Below are 14,701 nucleotides of genomic sequence, written 5' to 3'. Positions count from 1 at the left end.
CTTTTGCCCTATCTACAGTTAGGACAGCCTCCCAACACTCTGCTGACAATGTCCCTTATCTCCAAATCAATACACAGCACTGACGAAGTTTCCTGAAAAAAATTCTCAAAGTTTCTCCTTTAACTGTGAGTCAGGCTAGAAGAAGGAAATCTATCCTTCTTCAGGATCACAATCCTTCAACAGTCAACCTTTATATGTACTTCGCAGCACCAAATTAGCAGGACAGCAAAATATATTGGGACCAAAAGTAAATTACTCTATTTGGTATATATCAAATAAGTATGGAATCAAAACATACTGGGGAAAAAAGTACAAACTTCTTCTATTTGTTTCACCATTTTTGATCAGTATTTGGACTATAAAATCAATTCCCAAGATAAAGATAAACAGTGAGTCAACTATAAAGAGAGTTTTAGGTGACAAGTTACAGCTACTTAAATACAATCTGGCTAAGCCGGGCTCACTGAAATATAACCATCTTTTATAACATTAGTAAAATAGCATTTTTTAATTACTGTGTATGGTTATTTAATAATGATATAGAAACTAAATTATCAGGTATAAGATAAAAACTTCTGCCAATTACTAAGATACACAGACAGAGCTCTAAGCTCTAAATCACCAGGCATCAGAAAACGTAAAATAACTCACATTTTCAAAGTTTTTATTAGTTGAACAGAACCATTCATTAAGAACATTTTTTAAATTAACAATATTAAGAAAATGTTTTACCTGACTCCATCAAATGTTTAGATATAACTGCCAGTTAACAGGTAACACAGAGCACAGAAGAAAAAATTAAATAGCACTATAAAGTAAGCAAAGAGAAAACCCTGAAGAACATTCTGCAAGACTTGGGAGGTTTAAGAGCTGTAACAACCAGGTACTATACATACTGGTTTAGATTACCTATTTATAAAAGATACTTTAAAATAAACTGGTATTAAATGAGATGAAATTTTATTGAATAGAGAGGATTGACTAGAGAAAAAAAGGTTAAAAAAGTATTATGTACAGTATGATTTTTACCTTGGTTTAAAGAATATATATGTATAGATAAACACACATGTGAATATATGTATATTTACGCAGAAAAGGATCCGGAAGGAAATCCATCAAAACATAACAGTGATTTCTGAGTGATGGGAATATGATGTTTTAATTATTGTGCACATAAATAAATGAAACATAAAGTATATTTAAACCAAAAAGATGTAAAACAAAAGAAAACAAACTCAGGAGTCAAATGAAAATTATTTTTAACTGCTATTCCTACCAGTTAAAATTTTTAAGGTATGTGGCATTATGCTAGACAATTTCTTTATATGTTAGTCTCTTAAAAACTCTTATTAGGTTCACATGAATATTATGGACTGATAACAGATTAAGTACTCTCAACTACAACCAAGTAACAGAAATATGCAGTCTTCCAACCCAATGAGAAACATATTAAGCTCATATAATAGGAAAAGGCAATTAACAAAACCACAAAAAAGTAAATGAAGTCCAAACCAAGTAATCTCATCAAAACTGATTTTTTTGGTGTATGATCAAATAAATAAATGTTCCCTTAGCACACTGAAAAACTGTTCACTGAACTTATATACTTTTAACAACTGTTTTTAAAAAATTCATAAATTGGGGCGCCTGGGTGGCTCAGTGGATTAAGCCACTGCCTTCGGCTCGGGTCATGATCTCAGGGTCCTGGGATCGAGCCCCGCGTCGGGCTCTCTGCTCCGCAGGGAGCCTGCTTCCTCCTTTCTCTCTCTGCCTGCCTCTCTGCCTACTTGTGATCTCTCTCTCTGTCAAATAAATAAATAAAATCTTTAAAAAAAAAAATTCATAAATTATTTCTTGTAAGGGTTTTAACATACCGCTGCATTCCTGCTCTGAAGCAAAGGCTTTGTATTCCGAATTAAAAGTCTATGGTCTGGATCCATAGTATAAGGCTTCTTCCTTTGGTCAGTCTTTTCCTTCTGTTCATCATCAGATTCATAGAAATTCTTTTCATTGTCTTCTAAACCATCATCCTGAAAGAAATACAAAGAAAACATTCTTTTTTAACATCTACAATCATGATACTATTTTATTGTAAAATACCACTGTTGAAAGGAATATGAAAATCTTATGCTACCTATATAAAGAAAGGCCTTGCTTATTCTCACATTTTGTAACAATGTAACTGTCCTTTAGTGCTATACATAATATTTATTTTCTGTTATATAGTAAACCTCTGAAATATTAAATCCTCATAGATATATCCATAGCTGACTAAAGGCAAAACTTGACCACGACACTCTAATAAAGCTATAACAGAAGATTACCTAAAACCTAAGAACTATTTCCATACATTATCAGTCACTATATAACTGGATCAAAAAGTCTGAACAAAGAGAACTGTTTCAACTGCAGCATGCATAAAAGAAATCATAATAAAACTTGACAGGTTAAAAACTAGTGTTTAAGTATGTCCCTGTGTTGTCAAGAAAGACTCAGTTTGATACTTAATGTATATCCACAAGGGTTGATTCTATATTTTTGCTTTGTAGAAATTACTTTGTAATTTGAATTCATTGTTATCTCTGTCAAAATCTGCCTAAAGGCATTTAGTCTTAAAAATAAACAAACAAAAAGCATTAAAAGACAATAATTTCTACCTAGATCCAATTCAAGAGCCGTTTAGAGGGAATTTTTGTTAAGTACCTGAAACACACTTTTTACTTCTGAAAAGATGAAGTAGATACACTTTTCCCTATTCCTCTATCTATAACTAGAAACTGGAGACATTATATAAAAAATAAACGTAAGTAAGGAAAGACAGAGGAGAAGAAAGACTGGTTATGGACCTCAGGACCCAAAGAATGAAACAAGAGAAGTCCCTTGGGTTTTCATTTTTACCACATTTTACCAAGGACTGAGAAACTGACTGCCAAAAACACCAAGCACAGATAAAACAAACCCTCCAAAAGCCTACTCTCAAAGCCAAAGGACCATGTAAAAGAAAATCCAGCAAGACATCTTTTAGAAAATAACTACTCTACAGTAGCTACCAACAGAGAAAAAACTAAGGTCTCATTCCTACCCCCATCAGCAAAGGCTGATATGGAAACCTAGACTTCCAACTGCCCCATGCTATAATGAGATGCCTCAATCATTCCACTGGAATGATGTCAGAAAAGGCCACTAGCCTTTACTAACTAGTAAAGACTTTAATTCCCAGGAGATAACATGGCATCCCCACAGTGTCAATGAAGACAAAGGGTGGAACTTGCATATCTAAGTCCACCCATCAAGAACAAAGTGACCTTGGGGCACGTGGGTGGCTCAGTTGTTCAAGTGACTGCCTTCAGCTTGGGTCATGATCCCAGGGTCATCATCCCAGGATGGAGCCCCATGTCCTGCTCCCTGCTTGGCAGGGAGCCTGCTTCTCTCTCTCCCTCTGCCGCTCCGCCTGCTTGTGCTTATTCTCTGTCAAATAAATAAAATCTTAAAAAAAAAATAGAAGAAGAAGAAGAAGAAGAAGAAGAAGAAGAAGAAGAAGAAGAAGAAGAAGAAGAAGAAGAAAGTGAACTTATCCCTCCCCACTGAGCTAGTCTAAGAAAAAATATTCAATGGACACTCAAGATTTATAACACCACCACCCAGTGGTAACAATGACACTAGTGGAGGAAACATGAAGAACAGCAATGAGACATTTCTATCCCTCCCAGCCTAAGAGCTATCAGGACAGAATTATTGGGGAGCCTGAAATCCCATATTCAGCCACAGTAACAGTGAAGACAACCTCCCTGGGGTGTCAATGGAGGCTAAGTGGGGAAACTGGACTTCTACCACGACCTGGAAGTAATGAGGGAGCATGCACTCCACCTTTCCCTAATGGAGTGTTATCAAACAAATCCAGCTATAACAGAATATCTGGGGGTGCCTGGGTGGCTCAATGGGTTAAACCCTCTGCCTTCGACTCAGGTAGTGGTCCCAGGGTCCTGGGATCGAGCCCCACATGGGGCTCTCTGCTCAGCAGGGAGCCTGCTTCCCCCTCTCTCTCTGTGCCTGCCTCTCTGCCTGCTTGTGATCTCCGACTGTCAAATAAATAAAATAAACTCTTAAAAAAATAAATAAAAAATAAAACAGAAGATCAGAATAAAATGTAGAATCTCATAATATTCAAAATGTTCAGGTTTCAATAAAAATTACTCATCATTCCAAGAACAAGGAAGACATAAAGCTGGATGAAAAATGATAACCAGGGTGCCTGGGTGGCTCAGTGGGTTAAGCCACTGCCTTCAGCTCAGGTCATGATCTCAGAGTCCTGGGATCGAGTCCCACATTGGGCTCTCTGCTCAGCGGAGAGCCTGCTTCCCTTCCTCTCTCTCTGCCTGCCTCTCTTGTGATTTCTCTCTGTCAAATAAATAAACAAAATCTTAAAAAAAAAAAAAAAAAGAAAAGAAAAATGATAACCAGTAGATGCCAACATTACAACAACAGGAATATTAGAATTATCTGATTAAGATTTTACATCAGCCATCATAAAAATGCTTCAATGGAAAATGAGGAACACCCTTGAAATAAAAGGAAAAACAGAAGGTCTTAGCAAAGACTTACAAAATCTTGAGAAGACAACAATATATAAAAAAGACCAAACAAATGTTATAAGTGAAAAATATAAGAATCAAAATTAAACAATGACTGAGATCAATGCAGTATTAAGGAGATAAGGAAATCATCAGTGACCTGAACCATAATAAAAGAGAAATTGCCCATTCTGAACAACAGTGAAAAAACAGACTAACAACAAAGAAAAAAAACAAAAAGAAAAAGAAAAACAACCCCCCACCACCACCACCAAAAAAAACCCTCAGAACTTCAGGGACTTGTGGAACTATAACAAAGTAACATCTTTTGTCATCTGATCTTGGAAATAAAGAAAACAAAGGGTGGGGCTGAAAGAGTACTTCAAGAAACAGTAGATGACAAAATATTACTTGGCAAAAGAAATAAAAATACTGGGGCGCCTGGGTGGCTCAGTGGATTAAGCCGCTGCCTTCGGCTCAGGTCATGATCTCAGGGTCCTGGGATCGAGCCCCGCATCAGGCTCTCTGCTCTGCAGGGAGCCTGCTTCCTCCTCTCTCTCTGCCTGCCTCTCTGCCTACTTGTGACTCTCTCTCTGTCAAATAAATAAATAAAATCTTTAAAAAAAAAAAAAAGAAAAATACAGACTAAGGTGAGTAAACTCTAAGCAAGATATACACAAAGAAATCCATAATAAGACATATTAAGTCAAACATCTGAAAACTAAAGACAAAGAAAAAATCTGGAAAGCAGCATGATAGAAATTACACTGGAGAGGATTTGGTAATGAATCAGAGTGATTAGTGATGAGGATAAAAATGTGAAATAAGTTGAACTTCTTAGAAGTTAAAACCAATAGGATGCAGTGAGTGAATGTGAAGGCTGAAATGGGACCACTTAAATAGGATGTCCCCATTCCCAGCCTGGATAACCAAGCAGATAATGATGTCACCAGGTAAGAAAACTTGTCCAGGGAGAGAAAGAATCTCTCTCTTCTTCACGGCTTCTTGCTATACAAATATTCTTAAAAGATAGTCTAAAACAAAACCTACAAATGCCTTTACTCAAAAGAGCTTCAAAAATGAGGAATTCCAATGAAGAACCATCTCCCAATATTTTCTTTTGTTCATGACTGACCTACCCTTATTTCTAAGTGAATTCTCTTTCTACACATTCACAAATTCCTCCTGAGAAAACCAAACGTATAATTTGTGATCTCTAATCATTTTTACTTCAATATGGTAGAAAAGTTTTTAAAACAGTTATATAACTGGGCGCCTGGGTGGCTCAGTGGGTTGAGCCGCTGCCTTCGGCTCAGGTCATGATCTCAGGGTCCTGGGATCGAGTCCCGCATCGGGCTCTCTGCTCAGCAGGGAGCCTGCTTCCCTCTCTTTCTCTCTGCCTGCCTCTCTGTCTACTTGTGATCTCTCTCTGTCAAATAAATAAATAAAATCTTAAAAAAAAAAAAAAGTTATATAACTAAGTAAAGAGTTTTGAAACTTGACACCAAAAGCACAGTCCATAAAAGGGAACATTAATAAACTGGATCTCGGGGCACCTGGATGTCTCAGTGGGTTAAAGCCTCTGCCTTGGGCTCAGATCATGATCCCAGGGTCCTGGGATGGAGCCCCACATTGGGCTCTCTGCTCAGCAGGGAGCCTGCTTCCTCCCTCTCTCTCTGCCTGCCTCTCTGCCTACTTGTGATCTCTCTCTGTCAAATAAATAAATAAAATATTTTAAAAAAATAGAAATAAATATCTGTCTATCAAGCCACCCAGTTTGGTATTTTCTTATGGCAGTAGTAGCAAACTAATACAAACTTCAACAAATAAATTCACTGAAGAACGTATGGCAAAAAGCACATGAAAAAAGAAAACTTCATTACCTACTAGGAAAGCACAGATTAAACTTACAGCATATCAAAATGACTACACTACACACATATCAAAATGGCTCTCATCTTATATAAAAACATAGTGACAACACCAGATGATAGAACATAGAGGAAACTGATCATTCATACACTGGTGGTAACTCTAAAAGGTTATAGCCACTCACAGTTTGGCAATTTCTTACAAAACTAAACTTGTAATTACCATACCAGTAATTGCACCCCTGGGCATTTATCCCTGGGAAATAGAAATATATACTCATACAAAAACTTGTTAACAAGTATTCATAACAACTTTATTCCTAGTAGCCAAAATGGAAACAACCCAGATGTCCTTCAATGGATGAAGAGTTAAAACGAATGGTAAATAAAATGGTTAAACATTTATGCCATGGAATGCCACTCAGAAATAAAAAGAAAAAAATAATGATACATACAACAAATCCAATTATCTCCAGATAGTATGATGAGTGAGAAAAATCCTAAAAGATTACATATTGTATTATTACATTTGTATACCATTCTTGAAATGACAACATTATAGAGATAGAGAACCAATTAGTAGTTGCTGGGGGTTCAGAGGGGCAAGGTCAAGCAAAGGGAATGAAGTAGTTTCAGAGATGCAATCGTAACACGAAGGATCTCTGTGATGGAAATATTCAGAATCTGGACGGTATGAATGTCAATATCTTGGTTGTAATACCTTACTAGTTTTGTAAGATGTTGCCACTGGAGGAAAACAAGCATAGGTTACACCAGACCTCTCTGTATTCCTAAAACAGCACGTGAATCTACATTATTGTAAAATTAAAAGTTCAATTAAATAAAATTAAGGAGAAAAAAATTAATAAATACTATTTCTTTCTCTTTTTTTTTTAAGTAAGCTCCATGACCAGAGCTTATGTTGGAGCCCAATATAAGGCTTTAACTCACGACACTAAGATTGAGACCTCAGCTGAGATCAAGAATCACACACTTGGGGAGCCTAGGTGGTTCAGTGGGTTAAGCCTCTGCCTTCAGCTCAGATCATGATCTCAGGGTCCTGGGATCGAGCCCGACATCGGGCTCTCTGCTGAGCAGGGAGCCTGCTTCCCCCTCTCTCTCTACCTGCCTTTCTGCCTACTTATGATCTCTCTCTGTCAAATAAATAAATAAAACCTTAAAAAAAAAAAAAAAGGAAATCTCATACTGAACTGACAGAGTCACCCAGGTGCCCCAAATCAATAAATTATTTAAAAGCTATTTGTATATATTTATTCATTGTTACAATAATAAAAGAAGTGATCCTATATGTTATAGGTTAGTATCACTTACTGAAGTATTTTTACTTTGTTAAGTGTGTACAGATAATATACAATCTTCACTTAACTCAACTTAAATATCACTGAAAATACTCAACAGGACTATTACTATTAGGTTTTTTTAGAAGTAAGCATAATATTATCTCAGTGTTTTTAAAATCCATAACAAAAAAATCTTAAGAACGTCTCCAAACAGAAAAAAAAAAACACAAAATTTATACTCTCTGGAAACCAAAGAAATTTTTTTAAATACTCACCTTAAAATATAAACCATAAATTATAACATTATCATTTTCCTTTGAATGTGTACTTCAAAATAAACTATAGTTGATCCTTGAACACAGACTTAGGGGCTAACCCCAACATAGCCGAAAATCTGAGCATAACTTTTGACTCCCTAAAAATTTAACTACTAATAGCCTACTTTAATGGAAACCTTACTAATAACATAAATAACTGATTAACATATACTTTGTATGTTATATGTAACACACTAAATTCTTAAAATGTTAACTAGAGAAAAGAAAATGCTGAGAAAATCCATTTATAGTACTATATTTATTGAAAAAAATCTATGTATACATGACCTGCACCATTCAAATCGGTGTTGTTCAAGGCTCAACTGTACTTGTCTGCCAGTCCTTTGAAGAAAAAAAAAAAAAAGACTATAAATGAGCTACACTTTTGTCTTTTTATTTTTTTACTTTTATTTGCATTTATTTTATGCAGAATTTACTCCTGGGATATAAGTTTTGTTTCTTCAGTTCTTACTAGGATATCTTTTTTTCTACGCAACCTCCTGTTCTGATTTAGGAACAGTCTGCTCTTTTTCAGTAAGGATCCTCTCAGTGTGGCAGGGAGAACTCAAAGATTTGACCCTCTTGCTTTACATGATCTTGTACAGTTATCTGGGTCACATAGATAGTGAACCATTTTCAGAGATCATCTCAGCCCACTTATAGGAAGAGATGATACACTGTTACTCAAGGCCAGATTTGAGTGACTTTCCTTTATGGAGTTCCAGGCCAAACTGATTCTATTATGTGCATTAATAAATTAATAAAATGATACCCAAATAATCACATTCTCTAAGCATGACCACTCTCCTACAATCCTTAGTCAACTTTAATCAAACAAATGTTCAAACACTATCAGAAACTGATACATGATGAACTGCTGTGTTGACACAATCTAACTAGCAAAATTCTCAAATGCACATAAAAAGCTAATCACTAAGCATTTACTCATTCCAATTCTCCTTCATTATTAACACACTTTATTAAAGTTCAATTATATTATTTGAATAAGACATTTGCATTGCTTGATTAATTAATAAAGGGCTGATGTGTTCATGAGGTTAATGAATGAGGTAAGGCTTCCACACAGAATGGGAACCAATCTCCAATAATATATATCTGAGCTGATGGCTATATTTTCACAGGTTTTCAATCCATAAGAACGGACAACAGCACAAACAGAATGGAAGCCAGGTGTACACAACCCCTATAACACATCATACCACTTCCATAATGGTGCTGGCTGGCAAATTACTTGATCTCCCCTTGTCTTAATTTACCCATCTGTGAAAGGGAATAAAAGCAGTATCTATATCATAAAAGTATTTATAAAGACTGATAATGTTAGTGGAGGCACTTAGTACCTCATGCCTATTAAACACTCAAATAATAGCTATTACATTACCACAGCTTTTATTAAGAAATTTTCTTCCTGGGGCGCTTGGGTGGCTCAGTGGGTTAAAGCCTCTGCCTTCGGCTCAGGTCATGATCCCAGAGTCCTGGGATCGAGCCCCACATCGGGCTCTCTGCTCAGCAGACAGCCTGCTTCCTCCTCTCTCTCTGCCTGCCTCTCTGCCTACTTGTGATCTCTGTCTGTTAGATAAATAAATAAAATCTTAAAAAAAAAATTTTTTTTCCTAGAAAAACCACATAACAGAAACCACTAATTTACCTCAAATCAAATATCCTGAGTTGCCAAATATAAAGAAAAGTTTACCCCTAAAATCTCCTCCAAAAAGAGATTGTCTCATATTTGAGAATTTACAAAGGTATCATGAAGCTCTTGTACAACTACTTCATTTTTACCATGATATACTGTTTGGAGAACAGTGAAACAACTTTAATCAATGATAGTTATAGATGCTTAAAAGAAGTCCCAAACTCCAGTGACAAAAAATGTCATTATAAATATGAAAAGACTTTAAAGATCACTTTTAAAAAATAGGTAATATAGGATAATAGAGTTCTGCTTCCAGTAATAAGATAGACAATGTGAAACAAACCCTTCTAGTGAGAACTAGGAAAGTTAGGGAGAAACCATGAAACACATCTCAAAGCACTAACAAGCTAGAAGAACAGTGATGAATTATGTAGGCAAGAACCAGAAGTAGTAAACCTAGAAATCCATCTGAGATTTGCAATTGATTTTCCTAAATACACCTGCTATTACCTAACAGGAACCTGAGAGGCCTATAATCTGAGCAGAGCTTTCAGTAGATTCACAAAAACATAGAAACAAAAACTAGACATTAAGATCCAACAAAAAGCAAAATTCCTACTAACTCTCCCAGTTCTTAGTTTAAAAGCTGGGAGTCGTAAAAATAAATTAAAGTAAGTAAATAAATAAAAGCAAGTCTTTTAGGGAATAAGATGCTAAACTAAAGCCCAACTTTTAATCACCTCAATCTGTAACTGAAGTGATAAAGTGAATCAGATTTTCTATATCCTTACCTAGTAATAATTCCACAAGCAAACTGAAACCCAACAACCAAAGCTTCAAATTAGTTCAACAATGTTTTACAAAGAAGGAAAAGAAGGGAAGAAAGAAAATACAGTGTCATTAAGGCTAAGGACTCAGTTTCCACTTCAAAAGACAAACAGGTTATTATATGGAAAGTGACAAAAGAGGGCTTCTGAAACAGATGTGCAATATCTGTTTCTTAATCTGACTACTCATTATATATGTATATTCATTTCATGAAAATTCCCTGATAAAGTAATTTGCTTCTTCCACATGTACATTATATATTACTTCAATAAAAACTTTTTAAAATATGCATTTAAGAAAAGACACAATGATGTAAATACAAATCAAGAAAAAAATACAAGTAAAAAAAGCTAGATAATAGGGGATAAAACAAAAAATTTAACATGGACTATAAAATAACTATGGATAATATGTTTAAGGAATTACATGGATAAGACTGAGCTTTTGGAAAGGAATTCAACACTATTAGTAATAAAAGTGACATTCAGTTTAAAAAAAAAAAATTATTATGTTTGTCACCATAGAGTACATCATTAGTTTTTGATGTAGTGCACCATGATTCATTGTTTGAGTATAACACCCAGTGCTCCATGCAATACATGTCCTCCTTAATGCCCATCCCTGGGCTAATCCATCCCCCCACCCTTCCCCCAAACCCTCAGTTTGTTTCCTTGAGTCCATAGTCTCTCATGAATCGTCTCCCCCTCTGATTTCCCACCTTCATTATCCTCTTCCTTCTCCTAATGTCCTCCATGCTATTCCTTATGTTCCACAAGTAAGTGAAACCATATGACAGTTGACTTTCTCTGCTTGACTTATTTCACTTAGCATAATCTCCTCCAGTTCGATCCATGTTGATGCCCAAGTTGGGTATTCATCCTTTCTGATGGCTGAGTAATATTCCATTGTATATGTGGACCACATCTTCTTCATCCATTCATCTGTTGAAGGGCATCTCAGCTCTTTCCACAGTTTGGCTATTGTGGACAATGTTGCTATGAACAACGGGGTACAGATGGTCCTTAAAAATACACCTGTATCAGGGTGCCTGGGTGGCTCAGTGCTGCCTTTGGCTCAGGTCATGATCTAAAGTTCTGGGATTGAGTCCCGCATCGGGCTCTCTGCTCAGCAGGGAGCCTGCTTCCCTCTCTCTCTCTCTGCCTGCCTCTCTGCCTACTTGTGATTTCTGTTAAATAAATACAAAAAATCTTAAAAAAAATAAAAATAAAAATAAAAATAAAATACACCTGTATCTTGGGGGAAATACCCAGTAGTACAATCACTGAGTCACAGGGTAGCTCTATTTTTAAGTTTTCGAGGAATCTCCACACTGTTTTCCAAAGCAGCTGCATCAATCTGCATTCCCACCAACAGTGTAAGATGGTTCCCCTTTCTCCATAACCTCTCCAACACTTGTTGTTTCTTGCCTTATCAATTTTTGTCATTTTGACTGGTGTAAGGTGGTATCTCAGTGGGGTTTTGATTTGAATTTCCCTGATGGCTACAGATGATGAACACTTTTGCATGTGTCTGTTAGCCATTTCTATGTCTTCCTTGGAGAAAGTGGCTGTTCATGTCGTCTGCCCATTTTTTGACATGATTATCTGTTTCATGGCTGTAGAGTTTGGGAAGATCTTTATAGATCTTGGATATCAGACCTTTATCTGTAGTGTCACTGCAAACATCTTCTCCCATTCTGTGGGTTGCCTCTGTTTGTCTGTTCCCTTGGCTGTGCAGAATCTTTCTATCTTTTTTTTTTTTTTTTAGATTTTTTTTTTATTTATTTATTTGACAGAGAGAGATACAAGTAGGCAGAGAGGCAGGCAGAGAGAGTGAGAGGGAAGCAGGCTCCCTGCCGAGCAGAGAGCCCGATGCGGGACTCGATCCCAGGACCCTGAGATCATGACCTGAGCCGAAGGCAGCGGCCTAAACCACTGAGCCACCCAGGCGCCCCGAATCTTTCTATCTTAATGAGGTCCCAGAAGTTCATTTTCACTTGTTCGCTTGCCTATGGAGATATGTCTTAAAAGAAGTTGCCATGTGGTTCTAAGGGGGAAATACATAGCCATCCAAACCTCCCTCAAAAAAATTGAAAAATCCAGAATACACCAGCTGTCTCTACACCTTAAAGAACTGGAGAATGAACAACACATCAAACCAACTCCACACACAAGAAGGGAAATAATCAAGATCAGAGCAGAGATCAATGAGGTAGAAACCAGAGATACAATAGAACGTATCAATGAAACTAGAAGCTGGTTTTTTGAAAGAATCAATAAGATCGATAAACCATTGGCCACACTAATCCAAAAGAAAAGAGAGAAAGCCCAAATTAATAAAATGATGAATGAAAAGGGAGAGATCACAACTAACACCAAGGAAATAGAAACAATCATCAGAAATTATTACCAACAGTTATATGCCAATAAGCTAAGCAACCTAGATGAAATGGATGCATTCCTGGAAAACTATTAACCCCCAAAATTGAACCAGGAAGAAATTGACAACCTGAATAGACCGATATCTAGTAACGAGATTGAAGCAGTGATCAAAAACCTCCCAAGGGGCGCCTGGGTGGCTCAGTGGTTTAAGCCGCTGCCTTCGGCTCAGGTCCTGGGATCTCAGGGTCCTGGGATCAAGTCCCGCATTTGGCTCTCTGCTCGGCAGGGAGCCTGCTTACCTCTCACTCTCTCTGCCTGCTTCTCTGCCTACTTGTGATCTCTCTCTGTCAAATAAATAAATAAAATCTTTAAAAAAACAAAACAAAAACCTCCCAAACACAAGAGCCCAGGACCTGACGGATTCCCTAGGGAATTCTACCAAACTTTCAAAGAAGAAATAACACCAATTCTCCTGAAGCTGTTTCAAAAAATTGAAGCAGAAGGAAAACTTCCAGACTCTTTTTATGAAGCCGGCATTACGCTGATCCCCAAACCAGGCAAAGACCCTACCAAAAAGGAGAATTTCAGACCAATATCACTGATGAATATGGATGCTAAGATTCTCAACAAGATCCTAGCAAACAGGATCCAGCAGCACATTAAAAAGATTATCCACCATGACCAGGTGGGATTCATCCCTGGGTTACAAGGATGGTTCAACATTTGCAAATCAATCAATGTGATAGAACAAATCAATAAGAGAACAGAGAAGAACCACATGGTCCTCTCAATTGATGCAGAAAAGCATTTGACAAAATCCAGCATCCGTTCCTGATTAAAACGCTTGAAAGTATAGGGATAGAGGGAACATTCCTGAAGTTCATAAAATCTGTCGATGAAAGACCCACAGAAATATCATCCTCAATGGGAAAAAGCTTGCAGCCTTCCCGTTGAGATCAGGAACACGACAAGGATGCCCACTCTCACCACTCTTGTTCAACCTAGTATTAGAAGTCCTAGCAACGGCAATCAGACAACAAAGAGAAATAAAAGGTATCCAAATTGGCAAGGAAGAAGTCAAACTCTCTCTCTTCGCAGATGACATGATTCTTTATATGGAAAACCCAAAAGACTCCACCCCCAAACTACTAGAACTCATACAGCAATTCAGTAACGTGGCAGGATACAAAGTCAATGTACAGAAATCAGTGGCTTTCATTCACTATAGCACCAAGAACCATAAGATACCTGGGAATAAACCTAACCAAAGAGGTAAAGGATCTGTACTCAAGGAACTACAGAACACTCATGAAAGAAATTGAAGAAGACACAAAAAGATGGAAGACCATTCCATGCTCTTGGATAGGGAATAAACATTGTTAAAATGTCTATACTGCCTAGAGCCATCTATACTTTTAATGCCATTCCGATCAAAATTCCACCGGTATTTTTCAAAGAGCTGGAGCAAATACTCTTAAAATTTGTATGGAATCAGAAGAGCCCCCAAATTGCTAAGGAAAGGCTGAAAAACAAAATCAAAACTGGCGGCATCACGTTACCTGATTTCAAGCTTTACTACAAAGCTGTGATCACCGCCTCTGCCTTCAGCTCAGGTCACGATCCCAGAGTCCTAGGATCGAGCCCTGCATCGGGCTCTCTGCTTGGTGGGGAGCCTGCTTCCTCCTCTCTCTCTGCCTGCCTGCCTGCTTCCTCCTCTCTCTGCCTGCTTGTGATTTCTGTCAAATTAAAAAAAAAAAAAAAAAGCTGTGATCACC

At 37.1% G+C, this 14,701-nt stretch overlaps 1 protein-coding gene across 1 annotated transcript in view; it reads right to left on the bottom strand.

Moving 5' to 3' along the window:
- AP3B1 (adaptor related protein complex 3 subunit beta 1) overlaps window positions 1–14,701 on the bottom strand; it is a 284,643-nt gene that overhangs the window by 160,952 nt on the left and 108,990 nt on the right. The window contains exon 8 of the mRNA XM_046000421.1: window positions 1,875–2,030. Coding sequence (XP_045856377.1) covers window positions 1,875–2,030 — 156 coding nt within the window. The remainder of the gene's footprint in view (window positions 1–1,874; window positions 2,031–14,701) is intronic.

This window comes from Meles meles, chromosome 3 (assembly GCF_922984935.1).
Source record: "Meles meles chromosome 3, mMelMel3.1 paternal haplotype, whole genome shotgun sequence".
Lineage (NCBI taxonomy): Eukaryota > Metazoa > Chordata > Mammalia > Carnivora > Mustelidae > Meles > Meles meles.
Note: the sequence above shows the minus strand (reverse complement) of the source record. Positions and strands in the feature narration are given on the sequence as shown.